This window comes from Colossoma macropomum, unplaced genomic scaffold (genome assembly GCF_904425465.1).
Source record: "Colossoma macropomum unplaced genomic scaffold, Colossoma_macropomum, whole genome shotgun sequence".
NCBI classification, from domain to species: Eukaryota; Metazoa; Chordata; class Actinopteri; order Characiformes; family Serrasalmidae; genus Colossoma; species Colossoma macropomum.
Genome location: NW_023494785.1, coordinates 43,958,192 through 43,981,584, shown reverse-complemented (window position 1 = coordinate 43,981,584; position 23,393 = coordinate 43,958,192). Strand labels below are relative to the sequence as shown.

Sequence of the window (23,393 nt, the reverse complement as noted above, 5' to 3'; positions counted from 1 at the left end):
ACCAAAGCAGAACCCCTTTTTTGGCGCTCTACAGAACCATTTTCAAAAAGGTTCTATGTAGAACTACATACATCAATCTGAAGAAATATTTCACCATGCAGAGAACAAATTAAGCCTGAAAATAGTTATATGAGCATTCATGGTTCTATACAGAATCACTGTCCTTACTAAAGAACACTTGAAGAACCATTTTTTTTATTTTTGTGTGAGCTAAACCCAGCCGACTGACCGGAGAGGAAGCTGCCGTTTCCACTGTCGGGATTCTGCTTGCGGAGACAGAACGGGCTGTCCTGGCTCTCTGGGATCACTCGGCTTCTCTCGTGCAGGAGCTCCATCAGCCGCCGCCGTCGCCGGAAATTCATCCGGAACTGGAAGAGGAGTCCGCCATCCGTGAAGTGGTGCTTGTTGGTGACTAAACATGTAGATGGTAAGCAGATTTAATTCATTGCACTATTATGATTCTCATAGGGTTAATAAAGTTGTTTACTTGCAGCAAACAGTGAGTTAACAGACAAAAACTCTAGTTCAGTTTTGTTCTTCATCCCCCAAAAGAGTCAATCATGATGGGTGTCTGATATGTTGCTTCATTAGTTTTGCACTGGAGCTATGAGGATAAAAATGCAGCTCAAAAAGCTTTATGAAATATTTTGATCAAAAAAGTAATAAAGTGTAAATGAAACTGAACAGTACAAAATAGCATAACATTAAAATAAAATGGCTGTTTAATAAAAGTAAAAAGGTAAAAGGTATAAAAACATCAGGAAAGCATTTAAATAAAAAATTAAAACAAAATCAATAAAACACAGGATTCTAGATTAATACTAAATAGCCACGTTTACATGCAGCCTGATAATCTGTTAATAATCCGACTAATAACTCAATCGGAATAGTCTAGTCCGATTGAGGCCATTCGGAATACAATTTCTATCCAATTGAACGAGGTGGGTAACCCTGTAAATAATCAGTTAAATAGAAGAATAATATCCGTGTAAACGCCTGTATCTGATTACATTCCCTATCTGAAAGTTTAAGTCCGTTCTGATCATGTTCGTCACGTCATAGTGAGAGTTTATACCGTTCAACATGGCGGAGCAGAAACTGGTCTGCAGAGGAGACGAAGTTTATGCTCTGATCTTTAAAAGACGGCGGTGGGACGGACGTCCAGCTTATGTGTCTCAGAACACGACGTCTTCCTTTCGCCGCTTCCTTTATAAGGACATGTGAAGGACGTTTTCCTGGGTCTGACATCATTTTAAAGCAATTAAAACACAAGCGCGTCAACTGGAAACTCATCTCACGCGGACTAGACCTCACGTGATGTTCGCTGTCATGGTAACGTTTACTCTAAGCGCTACTCCACGCATGCGCGTCATTTTGCATGGATTACTTGTAGTGAGCATGTAAACGAAGATTTTCCATCAGATTGGTGAGTAGAGTGTGCATATAAACACCTCAGTCTGAATCTGTAATCGGATTGTATTAAATCGGATTGGCAAAAATCTTTGCATGTAAACACAGCCAATGAGTGATATAAGAAATATTAACTACCAAAATGCTAAGCTAGCAGCTTAAAACAGTAACAGTGCCTAATAGTATCCTCTTTCTGCAGTGCCCCCTGGTGGCCATTCCGCTGGCAGAATAGAACTCGACTTGGATATTTTTAATCATTATAATGACATCATGAAATAAAATGTGTCCCCATAACTCTGTTCTCAGATGAACTAGGACACTGTTGTCTCTCGGTGTATGAAATATTGTGACTCTGTTGAGCTGCTAGTGAGCAATGAGGGGTGACAGAGGACTTGCTTGCTCACCTATGAAGGTGGAAATCTGGTTTGTTTCATACAAATCATAGAAATTTCCATTGGAAAATAATAATATGGCCTCGAAGCATGTGGAATGGTTTAATAAGCTCTAATAGACTTGACTATGTGGTTTATCTGTCATCTATAAACATGGGCTAAAGTGTACACTAAATTCAGGCTTCCAGATACTGCTGCTATTTTTAGCTGTGCAACATATGTACTTTTCCTTTAAACCGCCAGCTGAACCATGATGTGATAATGTACAGCCCTCGCCTCACTTTACGCATCTGAATAAACTCTTTCACTAGAAAGCATAACAGATCTTATCTGATATCTTTCCCAGAGATCAGAATGCAGAGATTTCAGAATTAGAAACAGGATGTAAGATAACTCAGTTAGGAGATCAGAGAGAGGAGCTTGTTTGTGTTACAGGACTTTAGTGATAGAGGAGTGTGTGTGTATACGGCCTCAGAGGAATGCAGTGTGTGTGTGTGTGTGTGTGTGTGTGTGTGTGTGTGTGTGTGTGTGTGTGGGAGTTGAGTCTTTCTCCTGCAGCTTCTTTCAGGACAAAGGCTGCTCCACACTGAGGCCCAGTCTGCTCAGCTCTACATTCTTTACTGCTAAACAACAATGTTGGCATTATTCGGACTCAAAGCAGCTCTGTGTGTGCGTAAACAATAAACAGTAAACAATATGGCAAACAATAAAGTGCAAGAAAGGACAATAACTACAAAAGACAAATACTGACATAATAACGACATAAGAAATGTAGACATTACTGAATAATTTATAGTAGATACTAAATTTATAGCGGTGGACGTCGTCTGAATGGCAGCATATGTGGCCAAAACATGTTTATATACCCATACCATGTGCACTAATGCCCCCTATACCATCATGAACACTGGCTTTTGAACTGTGTACTGATAACAAGCTGAGTGGTCTTTAGCCTGGAGGACAGTGTCCATGATTTCCAAAAACAATTTCAAACTTTGATTCATCGGTCCACAGGACACTTTTCCACTTTGCCTCAGTCCATTTTAAATGAGCTCAGGCCCAGAGAAGGTGGCAGCATTTCTGGATCCTGTTTATATATGATTTCTTCTTTACGTTTTAGAGTTTTAACTTGCATTTAAGTATGCAGCGACAAACTGTTTTCACAGACAGTGGTTTTCAGAAGTGTTTCTGAGCCCATGCAGTGATTTCCACTACAGAATCATGTCTGTTTTTAATGCAATGCTGCCTGAGGGCCCAAAGATCACTATTGTATTGTAGATGATGAAAAGCAAAATTTCTTTGCTTTTCGTAGTAGTTGCTGAATGATTCATAGTGGACATGGAATAATTTATAGTAGATACTAAATAATTTATAGTAGATACTGAATAATTTATAGTAGATACTAAATAATTTATAGTAGAAAATGAACAACTTGTAGTAGTTACTAAATAACTCATAGTGGCTTCTGAAAAATTCATAGTAGATACTGAATAATTCTTGGTATTATTAATATTTCATAGTAGATACTGAATAATTTATAGTGTTGAATTATACACTGTAATTATAAAGATTTCATAGCAGATAATGAATAATTTCTAGTAGGTAAAGAAGAATGTTATTTTCAGTCTGACTGAACTAAACCATTCACCATATTCACTGTCACTGCATTACAGAAGAAAATAAGGACCAGTCACTAAAACACAGTGGCCAATACTGTTTCACAACAAGTGCTACGAATGCTGCCAGGTAGCTAAGAGAGGGGGGGCTTCTTCAAACGGTCAGTTTCTACAGGTCAGAAATAATCATAACTACAGAATCCACACACTGGTTCCAGAGTAGTTACTGAATAATAAGTCTTAAGATTAATGAGTAAATAATAAACCCAAAGTTTTAGGACTTCATTTTGTTTGCACTCTGTTTTCTACTTGCAGTTTCTCACCAGCATAAAGCAAAGTGATTCGTGCAGAAATGACCTGATTCTGAAAAAGTTCAGCTCACTTTCACAACTAAACCTCTCTCAGCAGTGAAACAGGAAAGAGGAAGAGCTGAAGGTCGTGACCTCTTTAACATACCCCGCTGACATACACGCTGTGGACAAACAGAGCGGGCATTACATGCAAGACACGTATGGAACCACAAACAACGCTGTGTACAGTAAACAAGGTACACAGTAAACAGCACTGGCTGAGTTCCAGGCACTTATTGGAGACAACGGCTCACAGAAACCAAGTAGAACCAAAACAATTTTCAATTAGAATAAGCTCAAATATTCAAAAGGTCTATTAAAATAGGAAAAACTCAAGATATACGGTTGTATGAAAAAGTCTGAACACCCCTGGACAAATGACGTTTTGTTGACTTTCTAAGTTACAATAAGTGAACAGTTTCTCCACAGAGAACACACTTAATTATGACACTTCACTGCTGATTTTATTGCAAATGTACAACAGTTAGTTCCAGCCATGCAAGCTGATTGGTTGAGAAGCGTTCTAACTGTGCTGTTATTTCACCATAACATCACGTTTTTTACAGAAACACTGTATCACTCTGCTGAGACGCCCATTGCTAAGCAACGACTTTGACAGCTGTAGGAGACGCTCAAGACATTTGAACGTTTTTACTTCTTACTTTGCCACAAACAGAAAATGGACACTTTTAAGATCACATTTGACGACAGCTGATTTGGTCAGACTCTGAAGATGAGACGACACTAAATTCCCAAACTGTCATCACCACTGAGCAGCTTTTCAGTCGGCAGCTGTGACAGAAGAACAGCTAAACAACCTGGAATCAGCCAGAAATGAACCCAATACCATTCGCCAAACGTGTAGTCTGATCTTCAGAGTCTGACCAAATCAGACTGAGCCCTAAAACTGCTGCAATATCAAGTTTAGCTCAGTTTTGTCAGTCTTTGCCAGATCAGTATTAATGTTGTTTTGTTCCAGCCAGTCTGTAAAGCATCTTACAGCCCATTTAGTTTGGCGAATGGTGTTGGGTTCATTTCCGGCTGATTCCAGGTTGTTTAGCTGTTCTTCTGTCACAGCTGCCGACTGAAAAGCTGCTCAGTGGTGATGACAGTTTGGGAATTTAGTGTAAGGAGCTGGAGAACGAACTGCCGGCTGTGCAGCGAGTGGGCGGAGCTCGTTACTCTGACATAGCAACAAGCTGCTCGTTAAGGAACTATAATTTGGTGAAGGAACTGCGAACATTAAAACATATTAAACGCCGCGTTCACGGCCCAGTTTATTAATTTATTACTGTATTTATTTAACTGTTGTATTAAAGCAATAGAACACTCGAGGAGTGTGTTATCACCAATAACATCACGGCTGTGATGATCTACGGCGACCAAATCACAGCCGTGATGTTATTTCACGATAACACTCTCCCTCTCGTGCTCTATTGCTTAAATTTCTAATTTTTATTTACTAACGTGTTATATTAACGTGTTGGAATAAAAAACGTGAATATATTAGTTGGACTGTAGGTTTAATTGCATTGTGTGCATGTTATACTATCTGTATTTTATCATTATTGGTGACCCACAGTTTTATCTGTATTACCATTTTGCAGATATTTTTTGACAGATTTTGCTAAAACCGTGAGTTGTTGCAATCAAAAACAATAATAAAAAATGCAGATAATACCAATAAAACTGTGATAAACACAGATAAAAGTATTATTGGTTATCTGTGATTTTCAGTGATGTTGATAAATCTACAGGTCATCAACACCAATAAATCTGTGAGCTGACCACTAGAGATTAAGAATAAGGCCTAATCGATATATCAGTAGGCACGCAGTATTGATGATGTGAGTTTTGGTATTGATGACCTGCGGTTATATCGACACTGGTACTGCAGATAACCATCAAAACTACAGTCATTATCAGCCAATACAAATTTTGGACAGAGTCTGACCGATATATCAGTTGACCCACAGGTTTATTGGTATTATCAGTATTTTAAATTATTCTTATTGGTATTCACAACTCACAGTTTTATCAGTCATTAAGCATAGGGCCCAACGTCTATTTCAGTATTATGAATTTTATCTGTATTATCTGTATTATTACTATTATTATTTGTATTTTATCGTTATTGATGCCCCACAGTTTTATCGGTGTGATGTTACTGCTAATATTTTTGATATCAATAATAACAGTATTGGCCAATACAGATTAATCACAGGGCCCAACAGGTATATCAGCAGACCTGCGCTTGTATCATTATTATTGGTATTTTTTATTATCGGCATTTACTGGTGACCCACAGTCGCCATTGGTAAGCCATGGTTTGACCTGCATCGCTGAAAGCTTCAGATAACGAATAAAACTGTACGTCATCAATATTAGCCAATATAGGTTAGGGCCCTATTCTTAATCAGCAGAAATAGGGTCAATAACGTGCGATAATTAGCAAGTTTTTTTGTTACGGCACCACAGAGATTCAAACTCAGACAGCTGTGTCAGTCGGGAGCCAAATATAAGGCACAGTCTGGTTCTAATAAAGGACTGCAGGATTTGTTAAAAAGCTGCGTCAGTGTGAAATGAGCGAGATGTTTCGGATGCTCTGTCCTCCCTCAGAGTCTCAGAGAGCAGGTTAAAATAATGAGGCTAGTGTTTCTTCAGCACAAGTCCGTGACACGTGCCGTCCAGACGCCGTAATCAGGAGACAGCACGAGTTCCTCACGGACTCTCAGACCATGAAAAACGCGTCAGTGTGCTGCTGGATTCTTTGCTGTCTATTGTATTTGTAGTAGGAGTCATTTTACAAAGGAATAATACGATTTTAATCTTGTTATAAATAATAGGATTATAGAAAATCTAAGATTATCCCGTTAAAATGAAACTAAATTTAATTACATAGTCATGACATTCATTAAGGATACATACACCCACAGCTAAAATAGGTCTAAACATCTTCATGAACAAATACAAACCTCTCTGGCAAAGTTCGAATCTTTTCGAGACAAGATTTCGCCTGTTATAATGTACAGACCACATACACTCAGCATCAGTTGTAATGTAGTATCTTGTGTTGTCAAGTGTATTTGATTTTTTACAGAAATTAGGGATAAGGGTCGTCCACACGTTGACACTGCTTTCAAGGGAATGGCTGAAGAACAATGCAAAATCTTCTGGACCACAAAGAAAGCCCACATAGAGCTGCTCATATGCTGGCCGGAAAGGCAAAGCAAAACCCCCATATGACAGCGAAGGCCCTGCAGATGGTGCATGCCTTTATTTTCAGACTGCAATCAGGAAACTTATGTCTTGTTGAAGGTGAGCCAGAACAGAAAAGACCAGGAGAGATGGATTATTCTTTTTTTATGATTTTAAATTAGTGCTCATAATTTCTTGTATAACTGTATTATTATTATTATTATTATTATTATTATTATTGATTTGATCTAATATCCCTGATAGCAAGAGGATAGTGGACCACTGTCAGCCCACTGATGGCAAAGCTGGTGGTCCACTGGCGTTTTGCTCAGTGTTTTCTGGGCGGCCCACCAGTGGTTAAGCAAAGTATTAGACAAAATTCCACTAATCATCGCTTATTTTCCATTTACAGTCCAATTTACTGATTTTTCCTTCCTTCCTTCTTTAGTTACACTTTGTAAATTAGTTTAGTAAATAATTTTAATCCAGCTCAGTGTCAGAAACAACATTTACTATAAAATAATTTTATATCAAACCTAGTCATTATTTTTTTTCTCTCTCTCATTTGTTTGTAATATTTGTCTTAGTTTAAGTCTCTGTGTATTTAAAATCTGTTTGGGGAGATTAACTAATTAAAGTTTGTATGCAGGACAGTAATCTGGGTGGTCCGAGGGTGGACCAGCAGTGGCAAACAGTCAGTGGGGTGCCGACCTTATCAAGCCAGTGGACCGATATATGCTCGCTATCTGGGATTATATATATTTTTTAAAATAAGGCATATAAACCTCAAACCTTTTAAAGTGATGGTTCAATATGGACAATATTAGCATTTTAAGATGCTGCTCCTGTTTTCAGCTACGCTAATGTACTTTAGTCCATGTTTATAGATAACAGTGATTCATACAGCATCAGAAACCACATCATCAAGTCTATAACAGATATGAACACCTCCACACACTCTGAGGAAGCTGCGTCATGACTTGCGTGATGCTAATTGGTATATGCTTCCATTACTTGTTAGCAAAATTAGCCTCATATCTCCAGTGCAAAGCTACACTCTTCACACTCACCGTGCTGAATGATGCCGTGCTCCAGCAGTCTCCGCCCCAGCTGCTCCGCCTCCTCCCTGCTGGCCATCTCGCCCTCCTGCAGGAGCCAATCAATGAACTCGGAAGCCACCAGCGTCCGTTCGTACGACACGCCCTCCTCTTCACGAGTCTGAAGCAGGCTGCTTTCAGCGTTCATCAACCTGGACACATGAATATATATATTTATATATATTTATGTAAATATATGTTACTTTTAAAGGTGTTTCTTAATAAAATTCTGCTTGATTAAAGGAATAGGTCATTAAAAATTCTAATTTAGATCATTTCTCCTCTTACATATATATATATGTATATATTTTAATAATAAATAAATATTTAAAAAATAATGAAGTATTAAGATCTTAGACAATTACAAGGATTCTTTTCTGATCTGTTTAAACCCAAGACATTAATAGAGAAAGCAATAAGTTAAATATATACAAGATCATCATTTATAGGGTATGTTCTATTAGGAGGTGTCTGTCCCAAACCCTCAAGGCTAAATTTACACTTTTGAAAATAATACTTACATTTTTTCTAATTATTTGGATTTCTTTGTTTTAAAACAGAACAGTAGAATAAAAGCCTGGAGACGAGACGGGGTGTGTGGAGTCAGTACAGCTTAGAACATATCATTTCAGTGGATTATGGTTCAGTTATGTTCCCTGACTAAAGGTACTGAGATGGACCCTTGAGGGTCCCACCCCAGTGACAAGAGGGGCACTGACCCAGAGACAGTTTAGTACCTTTATTTCTGAAAGTATAGATTAAAATGTTGTAACTGCAGTGACTAATTTTGATTAGTACATCATGTGTATATCATTTCCACGTGAATGAAATGCATCCACACGATTTTGACTTTCAATCATATATTACATTAATAACTGTGTTGAGGATCTGATGTACATCACTCACGTGGAAATGATCTATACAATGCAGGAAATGCTGTGATCTGTGATAAAGTAATTAGAACTGCTGAAGCGCGATGCAGATAAACACAATGCACTGTAACTGTAGCCGTTTAAGATAAGCCACAACTGTAGTTCTCGGTTTGAGACCGCAGCTAAACACAGAGGGAACTTCCTAGGAAAAGCTTTTCCAGAAAAGCAAAAGCAGCCGTCGCTGACACCCCTGCGCCTGTCAGGAGCTCGTTAAAGCACTCATGTGCCGGTCTTACTCTTTATGCAGCTGAGATGTAGCCCGAACGTGTTTCATTATACTGTAACCCCCGTATGTATGATGACAATAAAGCTGAACTGAACTGAACTGAATGTTCCAGAGCACTTCAGAACGACGTTAACAGACATTTTCATACACTCTTAAAAAAGAAGGCTCTTCAAGGGTTCTTTAGGAAAGAAAGAACATGGAACACTTCAAGAACCTGTTGCATGGTTAAAGCGTTCTTTGCATTGTGAAGGCGTTCTTCAGATTGATGGAAAATGTGCTCTAGATGGGTTCTATATAGGGTTCTATATAGCAACAAAAGAGTTCTGCTGTTGTAGTATTGTATTGTATTGCAGATTCGTACTGGATTCAAATCATGATATCGTCAGTGATCACTCAGATTACAGCACTTTCCCAGATTAAACTAATCCAGCTCCAATAGGGTTCAAGATTAACCTCTACCAAAACAATAGAAAGGCGAAAGTGTGGAGACAGAAAAGAGAGAATTATAACTAGAATAGTGCATTTCCTGAAGAACATCCAGGGTGATTGCGCAGCTTAAGCTTGCTAACATGTTGTTAGGCAGTTGCTATTGTATCCCAGGTGGTTGCTGAGGTGTTTCTAGGTGGTTTCTATGTTATCCCAGGTGGTTGCTAAGGTGTTGCTAGGCGGTTGCTATGGTATCCCAGGTAGTTGCTAGAGTGTTGTTAGGCAGTTGCTATGGTATGCCAGATGGTTGCTAGGTGGTTGCTATGGTATCCCAGGTGCTTGCTGAGGTGTTGCTAGGCAGCTGCTACGATTTCCCAGGTAATTGCTAGGGTGTTGTTAGGCAGTAGCTATGGTATTCCAGACGGTTGCTAGGTGGTTGCTATGGTATCCCAGGTGGGTGATAGGGTGTTGCTAGGCGGTTGCTATGGTATCCCAGGAGTTTGCTGAGGTGTTGATAGGCAGTTGCTACAATTTCCCAGGTAGTTGCTAGAGTGCTGTCAGGCAGTTGTTATGGTATCCCAGATGGTTGCTAGGGGGTTGCTAAGTGGTTGCTGGTGGTTGCTATGATATCCCACATGGTTAATTGGGTGTTCTAATTGAAGGTTTTTCCGAAAACCATGTGTCCAGTCAAAAAGTTGTATTCAAGCACACCATTCCCAATCAGACCGAACATTCTGGAGTCGGAATAGTGCAGATATCTCAAAAACTGCGGGACGAGTTAACGTACAAAAATTCCAGCAGAAAAATAAGATCCGAAAAGAAGAAGAATAAGAATATGAAATGTATACCCATAGTGTCACAATAGTGGAATCAGACTGGCCTCCGAGAAAAATAATACACCCCTTTGTTGTAGGACGGCTACACAATGTGTATCATAAAATGACAATAATAAGTGGTAAGCAAAACCACATGTTGAGAATATTTCTCCGAATTCCATCCCTCCTGTTTCAATAAGGGCAGTGTTGGTATCAGATTACACCAGACTGTAAATATAAAAACAAAGTAAATGTAAAATTGATGATGTGCACAGAAGGTCATGTTTAAGCACAAGCGAGTAGCATAATCTTATCTGCATATCAGTCGACTGCCAACGTAGTGAATACAGGCTCCTTATCACACATGAACACTGTGTTCAGCTGAGTCTCTCCAGGTGTGCTGGTCTACCTGACCTGCAGCTGAGCAATCATATCTTAATGACTGACCTTAAAGAGGGCAGATATGCTACACTGACCTACTTTATACCTGCAGCACTTGTTCCAGGCCGTAGTTTTTGGCCATTTAGTGAGTGGAGGAGTTAGTGTGGAACTCTGTCATTAATTAATCTGATGTAATTTTAGGCACAACTCTGAATATAGTAAATCATTCACTATATCAATGAACAGCAGCTGTGGCTGAACAATACAGCATCACGACAAACCTTTTAATAAAACACGGTAATTATGTTAAGTATAAGAATGTATAAGTATGTAGATACTATACACTGGTCTTTGTTGTTTACAGTCTTTCTATTGGTCCAGTTCAGAGTTCTAGAAGGACAGATTATACCAATCATATACTGAGAAAAGACTATTGTGACAATTTATCACAACAGCTACAGAGAAAATGGGCCTCCTAGCAACCACCTGGAAGAGCTGGTAGACACCCAAAACTGCCCCCATCAGATAAACAGCACTTAAAGCTTTCATCTCTGAGAGAGAGGAGAAAATCAAGCTGCTTCAGATCTGAAAACATCCACAGGTGTTTCTGTCCATCCTTCCACTGTGAGAAGACGACTCAGCGCTGTGGGTCTGAAAGGATGTGTAGCTGTCAAGAAGAACCTCACTGAGAAAAGGAGACGGACACATCAAACAAAGAAGCTGAACGATGGACTGACCACCCCAGAGTCCAGACCTCAACACCACTGAATGTGTTTGATTACTTCAGAAAATGAACAACCAGCTTCTAAGACTGAACTTTGGAGGAGTGGAAAAATATCCCTGCAGATTTCAATGAAAATATTAAGGAGTTCACAAATTCACACATCAAGTTCTCTGTGTCTGTATCTTTGTGATGATCCAGCTGAGAAATCCAGTTCAAACACTTCCTGAATCTGTAGAGTCGCCCTTTCCATTCCATCTTATCTCGAGATCATACGACACTCACATCTGGAGTTATGAGCCTATGAAGAGGGGCTGAGATACACGTCATCTGCCTCTCACCGTGTGGAACTGGTGGATTGGTGTGTCCGAATGTGTCCGAGGATGTGTGAACTTATTTTCACATAGAAATTCAACAACACATGGAGTTTGATCAGGGATGCAAATGTTTGCACACGACTGTACATTTAGCTGTTGAGGCTTCGGCATAATTTTCTTGTAAATGGGTCATTCTACAGAAACATCCATTTTTGTGTCCCTAGCATTTACAGATATATTACAGTTAAGAAACATCTTACGGTTACAATTTAGTTATATTTTAAAATAAAACAATAAGTTATTTTAACAGTTACACCTTCTTACGCCTCAATTTAGCAATATTGGTTTTTAAATCAGTCATATAGAATTCCAAGCACCACAGAAGAGCTCGTCCCCACAGTCATGTCATATTTTGAAGAAAAAAACGTTTTTCTGCAATTTTAACTGCAATAATCTATACATGACTATGGAATATATGAATTAAATGACATAAAGAAAAAAAAAGCCAAATAAATATTATAAAATATATAATAAAGACTCCCCAGGAGTTGTGTCACTGGTGTTACTGCGTAACAAAAAATCTCTTATTTTGAAATAAAAGTCACACTGATGACATCACTGGACTTCCTTTTACCCGTTTTCTGAGGATCTATGAAGAAAAGCTCATGGTGAGTCCACTGTGTCTTTCAGTTATCAGAGATTTTCTCATTTAGCTCATGATTTCATATGAAGCTTTTAGCTGAAGTCACTGGTGTGACCGACTTTATTCTGAGGTCACTGTGAAAAAACAGAACACAAATGGATTAAATTTCATATTTTTAGTGGAGATTCCATGATTGACAACATGTGGTTTGATGCTCTGTAGCAGCCATTCTGTAAAATGCATGTTTCATTAAAAATGTCTCTGGTGTTCCTTTATTATGTGGAACACCAATGAGGATCAGTTACACCAGTGACTCCTATGGAGAGACAGAGAAGTGGACGTTTCTGTAGAATGACCCAAATGTATGTTTTCTGGAAAAAATGAACAACTTGTACTTAAAGTCCGTTTTGACTGGAAATGAAAGGAATGAAAGGGTTGACTCCGACTTTCGCACAGTGCTGTATATCATCATATCGGCCACCCTTCATAATAACCGTTAAAAATAGCAGACGAGCCTGAGAACATTCCTCTCAGCAGTCTGAGAACGTTTAGCAGTAAGCAGTCATTAACCTACATACAATTACTATACATTTCTCCTTCCTCTGCTGTTTCCAATGTAAAGAATGTCCTCTCGTGTTGAACTTGTGGTCAGCGACTGAAGTGAGCTGGATGGTACAGCACCATATGGAAATGTGATATATGGCCATATATGCACATATTAGGCATATATGTACATATATGTTGTGAATGTATATATTTCAAAGGCTTTACATACATGCATAATACATGGACTATACATAAAATACACCAGCAACATATATGCAATAAAAAAGCTTATCAACACTCTTAAAAAACAGGGTTCTAAAAATGGTTCTAAATACAACCATGAACACTCAAAGAACCCTCTGCATGATTAAAAGGCTCTTTGCATGGTCAAATTGTTCATCAGATTGTTTGCTGTAGATGGTTCTACATAGAACCTTTTTGAAAAGGGTTCTGTATAGCTCCAAAAAGGGTTCTTATAACAATAGAAGAACCCTTTTCAAAAAGGTTTTATACAGCACATGCTCCATCAATGCGAAGAACCCTTTCACCATGCAAAGAACCTTTAAATCATGCAGGGTTCTTTGAGTGTTTGCGGTTCTATGTAGAGCCAATATCATTACCGAAGAACCCCTGAAAAACTTTTATTTTTAAGTGTGTATTTAAAACTAATATAACATGTAATAAGCATTTATAAGTAATATATGCCATCCATATATGATTAATGCTTTCTATCATATATATATATATATATATAACTTTTTTGAAATTGGACATTTTGAAATATGGAGCATATATTTTAGTCATAAATCAACAAATATGGTGCAACTTGTATATTTGTGTGTATACATGTACATATATATATATATATATATATTGTAGTCATACATATATGTGTAACACATGTATAGTTTAATCAGCATTTATGAGTCACATACACATATATACACATATATACACTCATATATTGTTTTATGTATATATATATATATATATATATATACATATATATATATATATATATGTGTGTGTGTGTGTTACACATATATGTACATGTATGTTGATGTATGACTACAATATATGTTCCATATTTAAAAACGATTTTTAAAGGTTGGCATATACGTCACATATATGTCCAGAAATGACAAATATAAGTTGGATATAAGGGAAATCCATACATGCTAATTTATGTTATATATTTGAAATATATCAGATTTCTGTAAAAAGATTATAGAAGATCTCCATCACTATAAGTGCAGTCTGACAAACAGGAGTGATACAGTGAGAAAGCCTGAGGCTAACAGAGTGAAAGGTCACACTCCACCTATGAACTTTTACTCCTTTCTCACAAACACATTCATGCTGTCAGCAAACACAGCAGGCACTTCTCAGTCAGCCTGTTAGCCTGGAGCCAGGAGTCAAACCCGTCCAACAGCAGAGGAGCTAAGAGACATTCTTTTAGAAAGTCCTTGAGTAACGGAAGCTTTCAGCCGTCAGCATTGCGCAAACTGCAAAGGTACAAAAGCACGTAACACAGCAGCGCATGTTCATCAGAAACACATGATCAAATCTACCCATATGGAAAAAATGTATATGGATGTGTATTTTTATATATTTGTAATACATTCCAAACACTAAAACATATTTCAGAACATACTGCCATATTAAAGAAATATATTTTCAAAAGCATTTCTTTTAAAATGTATGGGGAAATATTACACAGAGAAATATACAATGCAAAAATAAATGTATGTAAATGTGTTTATAAATCCATCTGAAAATGTATGAAAACAGCCAGAATCCTGTCTGATGCTCTTCACTGTCTGATACCTTTAGAAATGAGTTTGTTGTTCTAGTCTCTTCATTTTAAATCTGATCTAATGATCCTTTAGCAGGACAGAAGTGAGTGTTGTGGGTATTGATACTCTGTGAAAATGCAGTTATGATCTGATATCTTGTTTATTTGAAATACGTTGTGTGTGTGTCTGACTGCAGACGTACACGGTTAATGTAAAGTCAGTACCGTTCATTCAGCTCATGGATATTTAGTTCTGTCTGTAACCTTTGGTAAAATTACATAAAATCAAAAAGAATATAGTAAAATAAATGCATTTAAAAATATACCGAAACAAACACGTTTGGCCATTTTCATACAGTGCAAAAATATATTTGATAAATACATTTGGGATATAATTTTTTTCTATAAGGGTGTTAGATCTTATATAACAACTCCACACAGTGTGATGATCTACTCATGAAGTTAGCACCATGCTAATTATTTGTTAGCTACAATACCCTCGTAGCTCCAGTGCTAAAACTAAAGAAGCGAACGTCACACACCAAACTATGGACGTCCGGAGAAGCCATGAGCATTTGCTATAATTTTCTGGAATGTTATCTTGAGATAACAAGTTAATTATCTTGTGACCTCAACATAACAAAGTTGGACTTAATTAATAAGTTATAACAAAGTTGTTTTCTCATTATCTCAAGATGAGATAATTAACTAGTTATCTCAAGATAAGTGTTATCACGAAGAGAACACAAAAACGAACTCGTTATCTCTAGAACTAACTCATTATTTCAAGATAACAACTTGTTATCTTGAGGTTACAAAATAATTAACTTGTTACTTCAAGATAGCAACTTGTTATTTTAGGATCACAAGATAATTAACTCATGATCTCAAAATAAAGTTGTTATCTTGAGATTACAAGATACGTAACTCAGTATCTCAAGATAACTAACTCTTTATTTCAAGATAACAACTTTATTATCTTGAGTTAACAAGAAATCTCAAGATAACATTCCAGAAAATTATAGCAACAGCTCATGGCTTCTCCGGACTTCTGTACCAAACATGTCTTGGCTGATGGGCTGCAGTTGGAGTAAAGAGGGGAAACTGGGTGAATTAGAGTTTTCACTGTTGGTGATCCAGATTTAGAGAGTAATCCTGCTGTGTGCACTAAGCCCCTGCGCTGATATCCAACTCTTGTCCTCTAAGACCAGGATGCTTCGTAAAAGCCTGGGTGGTAAACACTGACAGGCAGAGGTTTACAGTGACTAACCTCGGTTACTCAGGGCCACCAAGATTACAACAACATGTTGTTCCAAAGCCAGAGCTTCCTCAGAAACCTCTAATTACCTTTAACCCCTTAAAGCCCAGGGTGAGTGATTTTAATCCAGTATGAATCTGCAGTGTGTGTAGTTTTACAGTCTGACAGTAATAATTGTGGAGCGATTTTAATCCAGTATGAATCTGCAGTGTGTGTAGTTTTACAGTCTGACGTAATAATTGTGGAGCGATTTTAATCCAGTATGAATCTGCAGTGTGTGTAGTTTTACAGTCTGACTGTAATAATTGTGGAGCGATTTTAATCCAGTATGAATCTGCAGTGTGTGTAGTTTTACAGTCTGACAGTAATAATTGTGGAGCGATTTTAATCCAGTATGAATCTGCAGTGTGTGTAGTTTTACAGTCTGACTGTAATAATTGTGGAGCGATTTTAATCCAGTATGAATCTGCAGTGTGTGTAGTTTTACAGTCTGACAGTAATAATTGTGGAGTGATTTTAATCCAGTATGAATCTGCAGTGTGTGTAGTTTTACAGTCTGACTGTAATAATTGTGGAGCAATTTTAATCCAGTATGAATCTGCAGTAATACCAGTCCTGTTCCAGTCACTTCCTGCTAATGTAATAAGTCAAAGTGCTAACAGCCACATCTGTGCAGGGCAGTGAGGAACAAGCTCTGTTCCCCTCTGAGCAGAATCTGCATGTGCAAACCACAAACACCCCAGTGTTTATGATGATTATGTAAAAGCAGCCTGACAGTTTGTGCGACATATGTCTCCTGCTGGACGTCGTTTTCCTGTTACGCAACAGTGGAGCGCAGCGCGGGGGGATGGCTGGAGAGAGAGGCAGCCTGCCACTTCAGCACAAACTAGAGATGAGGCTGATATGTTTTTATATGATAAAACTTGTAATAATAATAATAATAATACGGTTTAAAATTGTAATGATCCTGAAAAACATGTATGATTAGCAACTTTTTCAAAGCTCTGGCAAAACTAAACTGATCTACAGCTACAATCTCCCTGCAAAGCACAAAGCAGAACAACACTTCTACACTGGGGATGCACCGATATGGGAATATCGCTGATGATGATATCCGATATTTTATATGTATATGGATGATTCTACTGAACTGGCTCAGTCAGAGCTGAAAACACATTAAAACTAATGACTGAACATTTCAAAACAATCATAACTCAAAAACAAAAAAGTCAAAAACTCAGCTAACATAGCTTTGAACAGTTGTTCAAACAGAAAATCATCATATTTTCCATTAAAATACTAAAAAGTGCTGAACTGCAGAAAATATGACGATTCTTAATGTTCCACACTGATTTTCAGACTTTGGGACTCATTTACTTCAAAACAATGGGATCTAACTGCTCACCATGTGGCCATGAGGGGCAGGGATGCAGCCTCACCTCCTGCTCTAAAATACAGGGGTGTGGCTAAAGTAAGGCTCCACCCACAGACTAAAACTGTGTTTTGGTAGTGACATGAAAACGTGGGACAGCATATTTTGTGAATTTTATTTTTTTGTGAATATTTAGATCACATTTTTTAATTTACAAATTAATTAAATTATAAATATATATCTTTCAAATTCAACTTCAAAAAATAAAAAAGATATTAAGTATAGTAAGTATTATTTTCAGAAGTGTAAATTTAGGGATTTGGGTTTGGGACAAATATATATATATATAATTTTATAATAAGCAGAAATTAGGACTAAATCAACCTGGATGGCTTAGCATTGCAGAGAAATTCATTCCAGGTCAAATTACATGTTTTGTTGATTTTCTATTTTTGCAAATAAGTTAAAACATTAGTGCACACATTTAAATATGGCATTTTTATGCAAATGTTAGTGCAAGATTTCTATTTATTTGCTAAATTTAACACATCTGGAAACAATGAAAGATAAAATATGGCATTTGCCCAAACGTTGGCATATGCCACATTTATATTTAATATTTTCCAATATGTAACAGCCTGCAAAAAGTTTTGCAAAAGTTTTGGCACCCCTGGTCAAACGACACACTTTGTTGAAGTAAATAAGTTAACACATCCTCTACAGAGAACACACTTCTACACATGTTAATTACTCTTTATTTGCTGAATTTAACCTGTTTAACTTAGCAAATAAATTGATCTCATCTGCAGAAAAATGTTACATTTAGGTTTGTTCCCTCTAGAGGATGTGTAGTCTTGTAGCTGCAGCAATTTCTGGTTGGTAAAACGCCTGAAGCATCAAACAAACCTGCTGGTTCAAAAGAGCAGTGGTTGCGGTTTTATGGAGAGAGGAGTCACTGACACGCAATGACCTGCAGGTGAATCAGATTCTGGTTAATGAATCCAGCTGGCAAAGATCCCACTCTCATCTCATCTATCTCCTGAAACTCCACGTTTCTATGGATACTGTTAATTTACTGCTGAGGGCCAAAATGCACAAAAACAACATGTACCCACCCACCTCACCCGCGGAAAAACAAAAACAACCCCTGTTCGGAAACAGCACATGTCTAAAACCTGATCCGAGCACAGCCGTTACAGTGTGGCTATAGAAAAAAGGGGTTTACTTCTCGTATATCCGCTGGCCCCTCATGAAGACCTTGGCCTCGCTGTCCAGAGGAAAGGTTCCATCATCCTTCCTGAAACGGTAGAACAGCTTCATATCTTTGAACTCCTTGTGCTCGTCGCAAACTGTGAAAGACAAGAATATACATAGAGTAAATTCTGGCTGAGACTAATTGAAAAATCAATATGCAATCAATGCAGCACAGTAATACACACCCACCACTGGGAATACATACTGCAACCAGTATCACTCTGACTGTGTGTTTGCCTTCTTCTTCATAACTGACTAACATAGATTTATTAAGTCTATCTTTACCAGTAATAAGCAATAAAACAGTATAAGAACAGTTATGTGCAGTGAAGCTGCAACAGTTAGCCACCAAACCCTATTAGATATTGATCACAATTAAAGTAGAAAAGCATTGAAGCATCATTTACTTAAAAACAAACACGCTCTACAATGTTCATATGATCCACACAGTCATTCTAAAAGACTGTAATACACTACAGGAAGTGTAGGGGGCGATATGGCTTCTACTGTTTCATTTAAAAAGCTCTATAATGTTCATATGATCCACACAGTCACTCTGACAGACTGTAATACACTACAGGAAGCATAGGGGGCGATATGGCTTCTACTGTTTCATTTAAAAAGCTCTATAATGTTCATATGATCCACACAGTCACTCTGACAGACTGTAATACACTACAGGAAGTGTAGGGGGCGATATGGCTTCTACTGTTTCATTTAAAAAGCTCTATAATGTTCATATGATCCACACAGTCATTCTGACAGACTGTAATACACTACAGGAAGAGTAGGGGGCGATATGGCTTTTTGTGAATCTGTAGCAGAACCCACCATGGTGGATGATGCTATGGTCCAGCAGCTTCTGCATGATCTTGATGGCCGTCTCTCTATCAGAAGCCTCCTTGTGCTCTATCAGCCAATCAATGAGCTCCTTGGCCACAAAGCAGTTTGGGTAGGTGCGGAGATGATGCCGTCTGTCCTTTATGACTTTACCCTCATGGAGTCGCAACCTGCAATGCATAGAAAGCACAGTTATGCCTGGTGACAACAAAAGCATGCTGTAATTCTATACGAATTATTTTTGACACGTAGTTCAGTGAGACAAGTGGAGAGCTTGTGTGAAAAGTGCAGATTCTAAACTTTCAATCCATACTACATTCCTTTACTTCCCATAACTGTAACTGTAAACCATTGATTGCCACATGACCCCAAAGCATAACAGATCCAACCTCATGCTTAACAGTTTGCACGGTGTTCCTTTCATCAAATGCTGCTCCTTTTTTCTCCCAACATTTTTACTTCATCAGTCCACACATCATTTGTTTTGGTTGCCTACATGTTCTTTTACATACTTCAGATGTAGAATGTTGTGATGAGGTTGCAGGTAAGCTTTCGTTCTGTTGACTCTTCCTTCCATATCATGTTTGTATAACAATGCTGCAGGTTGTTTTAGTCTTGCAGGTACTTTGCTGTCATGTGGGGGTTTTGCTTTGCCTTTCTGGCCAGCATACGAGCAGTTATGTCCGAGTGCTTTCTTTATCGTCCAGAACTGGCTTTTCTTAATGACGTTTTGGACAGAAGTCAGAAGCACTTTGATATCTCTTTTAATAGCCTTCTTCTGTTTTGTAGACATCAGCTGGCTTCATTTTCAGATCCTCAGCCGCTGCTACCACAAGATTGAAACAGTCAGAGAATTGAATACACCTTGTAATTGTTGTCAACTGGCAATTATCCTCATATATTTTGTTTACTTCTAACAAAATATGTAATTTGGCTGGGGTTCCTAAACTTTTTCACACCGCTATATGTTAAAATGAGCATTTTAAGTTGAATGTGATAGAAATGGGTAAACTTATATATTTTAGACTCAAACTGTACATGAATAAATGTAAACCAGTTAGTAGTTGCTGCATAAAATAGACTAACTAGACACAAATTCCTCCTGGAAGAACACGATCTGGTACAAATCAATATTGGTTTTATATTTCTATGTATTAGTTATAATCTAATACTCTATATGAAATGTGAAACCATCTAGAGTAACCATAACAGTCCAAGACAAAAAGCATTCCTGAAACATTCCCCTACTGCTGCACTTGATCAGTTACATCTTTATGTAACTACTGTATGCCAGTTTCTGTGATAATGCATGTGTAGAACCAAAGCAGACCGGTATCTCAGACCTTCTGAAAGTGTGTCAGAAACAGTGCAGTCTGATGGAGGAAAAAAGAAGAACAAAGCTGAAGAAAGGCAAAATTCAGTAACAGGTAATGAGCACATGTCCCAGTAGAGTTTTAGTCTGCTGGACTGTCTGGAATGGGGCTTAATTTGTGCGGGAAGAGGCTGAATCTGAATCCAGCTCCTACTTTTGTGGATTTAAAGGACAGTCTGTAAAAATATTTCATGAAAAAAAATCACATATGAGACTCAAACCGTGTGGAGTTGTTAAAGCTACTATGTACATGTTGGGGATTTGGAGACCTCCCTGGTAGAAATGTGTCATGGCACGCAACGTGCGGAAGAACATGGTGTAGCGTGGGGTGTGCTTCGGCCAGAGAATTAGAGGAGAATTACACTCTGTAGTGTCTTCCGGGTTTCTCAATCACTAGAGGGCGCTCCTGAGTGAGTCCAAAATGAATGGGTTAAGATGGAGCATTTGAGCAAAAATAGTTTCCTAAATGCACAATTTTAACGTAAAATAATACATTTATTTTCTAAACACAGAACAGCATAAAACATTTTAACATCACTGTTATAGTTTTAAGAACTTCTGAACTCAAGTTATAGGAGTTTAAAACTGGCGCCTCATGTATGTTCTTAACGTCAATGAGCTGCTCCGCTCACCAACCAATCAGCACTCAGTAGCAGTAATGTTAAAGTCCTGCTGCCCAAAACCCGTTTACTGTAGAAAAAAGGAAACATACAGGTGAGTTTTCTTTGCTTTTATAGTGAAAAATAAACTTCTACTTTCTAAAATTAAAGCAGTTCTGGTTCAGTGATTAGAAACTATTTTAACTTTTTGTTTTTAGCCGTTTAGCTCCATTAACTCTTATTCATTGAGGACTCACTCGTGGGCGCCATCTGCTGTTTTGTAGCCCTGTTTTTGATATAACGGGGGAAATAGGAAGTGGCCAGGCTCCTCATAAACCGGCTCTGCTTCGGCCCCCTTCCCCGAGTGGATGAATCTAATGATTAAAAGGGAATTCAAAGAGAACTCAGTCAAAACTTGGTCTCCTGAGGATTTGAGTGAATTATCTACTATTGTCATCATATTTTCATCAGTATAATGTTGATTTTGAGATCATTTGAGATCTAAACATCAAGCCAGAGCTTCTTTTTGAGTGTGTGTGTGTGACGTTAATACGTAAAGACATACGATGTAGTGTGAAAAACTCCTGACCCGACGCCTCTGACTTTTAAATGATTATTTCAGGCTTTACGAGGCAATCTGCAGCACACACTCACCATATTTTCACCTGTTTTTACTCTCCTGACACTTTCAATTGCAACAAAACATCTTACACAGTGCTGCTTTAAGTAATCAATAGACATGAGACCAATAGACATGGTCTCTGGCACTGAGTGACAGACTGGTATTAGAGATACCGAACAACTCCACAGTTTGAGATGAGTGTGTGATGCTTACAGGTGCAGTTATCACCCTGCTAATTGGTGAGATATAAACTTTCATTACTAGTTAAATTAGCCTGGTAGCTCCAGCACAAAAACTACAGAAGCAAACTTCAGACACCAAACGTATCTGGGCTGGTTGATGACAATTAAGCCCATGCAATGAAAAACACCAAACAGCCATAAATTAAAACCACCTCCTCGTTTCTACGCTCACTGTCCATTTTATCAGCTTCTCTGACCATATAGGCTCATTTTGTAGTTCTACAGTTACAGACTGTAGTTCATCTGTTTCTCTGATACTTTGTTAGCCCCCTTTTACCCTGTTCTTCAGTGGTCAGGACCCCCATGGACCCTCACAGAGCAGGTACTATTTGGGTGGTCGATCATTCTCAGCACTGCAGTAACACTGACGTGGTGGTGGTGTGTTAGTGTGTGTTGTGCTGGTCTGAGTGGATCAGACACAGCAGTGCTGCTGGAGTTTTTAAACACCTCAGTGTCGCCGCTGGACTGAGAATATAATGAAAATATCCAGCCAACAGCGTCCTGTGGGCAGCATCCTGTGACCACTGATGAAGGACTAGAGGATGACCAACACAAACTGTGCAGCAGCAGATGAGCTATCGTCTCTGACTTTACGTCTACAAGGTGGACTGACATGGTAGGAGTGTCTAATAGAGTGGACAGTGAGTGGACACAGTGTTTAAAAACTCCAGCAGCACTGCTGTGTCTGATCCACTTGTACCAGCACAACACACACTAGTGTGTTGTAACTGTAGAACTACAGAGTGAAACTATATGGTCAGTGGAGCTGATAAAATGGACAATGAGTGTAGAAACAAGGACGTGGTTTTAAAGTTATGGCTGATAGGTGTATACGGTTTTTGTTGGAGAGGCTCAATTATTGAAAGGAAGGAAACTGGGTAAATTTGATTTTGGCCAAACTATCGCTTTAAGAAGCCCCGCCCAACACTGGTCAGGATATTTTGTGTTGTCTGGCGTCCTGCTCTCTGT

At 38.3% G+C, this 23,393-nt stretch overlaps 1 protein-coding gene across 1 annotated transcript in view; it reads right to left on the bottom strand.

Moving 5' to 3' along the window:
- The window catches only part of deptor (DEP domain containing MTOR-interacting protein), a 51,975-nt gene that overhangs the window by 20,783 nt on the left and 7,799 nt on the right, over positions 1-23,393 (bottom strand). Inside the window, exons 3-6 of the mRNA XM_036596167.1 lie at positions 19,581-19,759; positions 18,721-18,844; positions 8,037-8,215; positions 230-412 (exon numbers count right to left, since the gene is read on the bottom strand). Of these exons, the coding sequence (XP_036452060.1) occupies positions 230-412; positions 8,037-8,215; positions 18,721-18,844; positions 19,581-19,759 (665 nt within the window). The remainder of the gene's footprint in view (positions 1-229; positions 413-8,036; positions 8,216-18,720; positions 18,845-19,580; positions 19,760-23,393) is intronic.